The sequence below is a fragment of the Crocuta crocuta genome, unplaced genomic scaffold, assembly GCF_008692635.1.
Source record: "Crocuta crocuta isolate KB4526 unplaced genomic scaffold, BGI_CrCroc_1.0 scaffold2720, whole genome shotgun sequence".
Taxonomy (NCBI): Eukaryota; Metazoa; Chordata; class Mammalia; order Carnivora; family Hyaenidae; genus Crocuta; species Crocuta crocuta.
In genome coordinates, this window is record NW_027531055.1 from 83,290 (window position 1) to 86,646 (window position 3,357).

At 67.8% G+C, this 3,357-nt stretch overlaps 1 protein-coding gene across 1 annotated transcript in view; it reads right to left on the reverse strand.

Moving 5' to 3' along the window:
• Positions 1–168: 168 nt before the first annotated feature.
• The window catches only part of PTGDS (prostaglandin D2 synthase), a 3,573-nt gene continuing 384 nt past the window's right edge, over positions 169–3,357 (reverse strand). Inside the window, exons 2-7 of the mRNA XM_077771005.1 lie at positions 3,064–3,194; positions 2,884–2,960; positions 2,062–2,178; positions 1,832–1,933; positions 1,178–1,263; positions 169–378 (exon numbers count right to left, since the gene is read on the reverse strand). Of these exons, the coding sequence (XP_077627131.1) occupies positions 169–378; positions 1,178–1,263; positions 1,832–1,933; positions 2,062–2,178; positions 2,884–2,960; positions 3,064–3,194 (723 nt within the window). The remainder of the gene's footprint in view (positions 379–1,177; positions 1,264–1,831; positions 1,934–2,061; positions 2,179–2,883; positions 2,961–3,063; positions 3,195–3,357) is intronic.

Here is a 3,357-nt window from a genome sequence, read left to right on the forward strand (position 1 = left end):
GGTGGTGTTTCCTGCTGGGGGGGGGGCAGCAGGTACTTGGATGCAGGGGGAGGAGAAGTTCTGGCAGGCTTTCTGTGGGTGTCTGCCCCCAGCTCTCAGCTCACACACCCCCCCCCAGTCCCCTTCCTCTGGGAAGGCTGCCAAGAAGCTCTGCGTCACGGCTGAGCCTCACGGCCCTCGGTGGTGCCTCTGTGGGGCCTGGCCGAGGTTTGCCCCGGGGCAGGGGGGCTGGTGGGCAGGCTGCAGTGGGTACTGCCCCCCGTGGGCCAGGAGGGCTCCGGGCAGGGCCTGAGGCGTGGCCGACAGCAGGAGCGGGGGCTGGGGCTGGGCAGGGAGACCCGTGCTCCGAGGCCCAGCGCTGGCTTTGGTGCCGGGGGTCTGTGAAGGGGCAGGGCTGTGTACCCTCCACGCCCAGGCCAGAGGATGGGGGGTGGAGAGGCGCTGCAGCGGCCAGAGAGGAAGTGAGGGTGTCCTGTGGTCAGCCCGTGCTCAGCAGTCCCTCCCAGGGGGGCGGGGGGCACGGGCGCTTTGTCCTCTGATCACGCTGGTCTCTACCAGCGTGTTAATCCCACACTTCAAAAACCCATCAGGTACAAAGCTCCCCTCGGCCTCAGGCCTCTCCGGACTCGGGGTGGGGGGCGGGCCACGGGCACGTGCCTGGGGGCTAGGAGGTGACTGGGCACCAGCCGGAGAGGCCGTGGTGGGGTCAGAGCCCGGGTGCGTCGGGCGGGGGACGTGACGGCACTTCTCCCTAGCGTCCTGACTTCCGGCCCACCCACCAGGGCTGCACACTAGTGGGCCCTTGCCCAGAGTGCGAGCTTTTACAGACAGGAAGAGGAGACTGAGGCCCAAAGTGAGTGGGGTGCGGCCAGGTCCCCAGGGCGCTGGGCAGAGCCAGGCCGGGGCCGCGGGACTGCAGGACACACAGTTCGGATTGCTGACTTGCTTCCGGAGTTTATTCTCAGAGCCAGGATAGAGCCAGAGGGGGCAGGGGTGGGGGCAGGGTGGAGGCAGGGCTGGGGTCGTGGGGATCCCGGAGGAAGAGCAGAGCAGGGCAGGAGGGCCAGGTCCTGGGCGCTGGGGTCACCTGGCAGAGAGAGCGGGATCAGGGGGTGTGGCAGGAAACACGGCCTCTCCCACCCCCGGGGTCCCCAGATTCCTTCCAGCTCCTCTTTACCCCCGGGAGTCTCCCAGGAACTCCCGTGGAAGCCCCTCCCCCTTGGGCAGCCCCAGGACCACCCTGGGGGCGGCNCACGCACTTATCTGCCAAGAAGGAACCCGGGGGCCGTGGTCAGCACCCTAGGCCCCGGCCGCTTTTCCCACCTGGCCGCCGGCCCCCTCCCTGCGGCCCTGGAGAGCTGTCTAAGTTGAGCCCCCCCAAAATCGCTGAGTCCATCACACCCCATCAGTCCCCTCCTCCAGACAAAGAGGGGGTTCTGTCCCTGCCTGGGCCCAGAGCAGGCCTCTCCCTCAGGGGGCTGTGGGCACTACGCCCCAGTGTGGCTGGTCCCCCCCGTGCCCCGTGTTCCCACAGCACCTGGGCCGTCCACGGGCACCCCAGCCCGCCCATGTCCCACCAGGCTGGGGACCCCTGTGTCCTGAGGGCCCTCCAGGGGCCTAGAACACTTTGGCTGCTTGGTGAAACTGTGGGAGGGAGTGTGTTCCTGGAGAAGGAGTGTCTTCCTGTGCCGGGGCCAGGGCTGCAGGCCAAGGTCATGGGGGGGTNCCTGGCCGGATGAACTCCACCCCTCAGCCTCCCTCGAATCAGGAGACCTGTCTGCCTCAAATCTGACCTTAATCCCCTCCCCGAGAGATTAGCAGCCCCCCTCACCGGCCTTCGGCAGGAAGACAATGGTATCCTCTGTGAAGCCCTGGGTCTTGGCAAAGGTGGTGAATTTCTCCTTTACCTCGGCCCTTGGGGTCTGGGTGCGGCCTGGGGCAGGAAGGAGAAGCCACTGGTCTCAGTCGGGGGAGGTCTCTGCTGCCCCCACTTCTGAAGCTTGGGGACCCCCCCTTGAGACCCCCATCTGTGGTTGCGCGGGTCCCCGGTGGGGTACGTACTGTAGAGAGTGGCCATGTGGAAGTCCTGGCCAGGGCCTTTGGTGCCCACGGTGTAGAGAAGTGCATACTCCTCATAGTCGGTCGCCACCACCCACACGTCGTGGGTGCTGCCCCAGTCTGGGAATCCAGGAGAGAATCCCAATCGGGGACCCTGTCCCCCAGCCTCTGGCCTGCCTCTGCGTGGGGCTGGCTGTGGGAGGGAGCGGGGACGATCCCTTCCCCCACTGGGACGGGCAGCCAGCCCCCAGCCTCCTGCCTACACGGCCCCTGAATCCTGCAGGGTCCAGTGCATTCAAACCCGAAGTCCCGGGGGCTCAACACACGCAGGATCAGAAAATTAGGGGCTCGTGGTGCAGCCACAAACCCCTTGGGCCAGAACGGGTCAGAACCGGGGAGAGACTTTCCAGCAGGAAGGCCTCCCCAAGGAACGGGGTAGATGGTGCGGGGGGGGATGAAGAGGCCCCTGGCCCTGGTTCTGGGGTGCAGAACTGTGGAGAGTTGGGGGGCTGGGGGCTGCCCCCCTGTGTTCCACCTGGCCAGCAGAGCAGAGACCGCAGCAAAGATCTGGGGGGTCTCCATCATGCCGGCGGGCAGGGAGGGGCCTGGCGGTCAGCTCCAAAGAGGATCCAGTGCCCTGGAGAGGGCGTTCCTGGTCCCCCACACCTGGGCCTGAGGCTGATCAGGGCCAGACCTCAGACTAGCTGACCCCAATGGAGGGGGCCCACTCTGTGCACTGTTGGGGCAGGCAGGCTGCCCAGAGTCACTGCCACCAGGTGTGGCCCAGGGCTGGACCCAGGGGTCCCTAGCGGGGGCCCCACTCACGGGGACTCGTGTAGCTGTAGCAGCCTGGGGTTTCCGCCGGCCGCAGCAGCAGGGTGCGGGTCTCACACTGGTCTTTCCTGCGGGCAGGTCACCGAGGGGTCAGGGGCCAGGCCAGGGGCTGTCCCTAGACCCGGGCCGTGGTGGGGAGCTCGGCCCCAGCAGCGCGCCCTGCCCGCCCACCTGAGGAAGGTGGTGGTGAGGTTGAGGCCTCCGTCCGCGGCGGGGGCCACCACTGATATGCACATGGACAGCGCGTTCTTCTTCTCCCGGAACCAGCTCGAGTTGGAGGCGAGGCCCGAGGTGAACCAGNCCTGTCGCGCTCGCGCACGGTGTCCGGGGACCCGGGTGTGGGACGTGCGCCTGTTTCCCTCCGGCGTCGTGAGCGTAGAGGGGCGGCCGTGTCCGGACGGCGGACGCACGCGCTGGGCCCGCGTGTCCGCAGGTGCCGCGCGCGCTCGGGGACCAGGGTGGGCC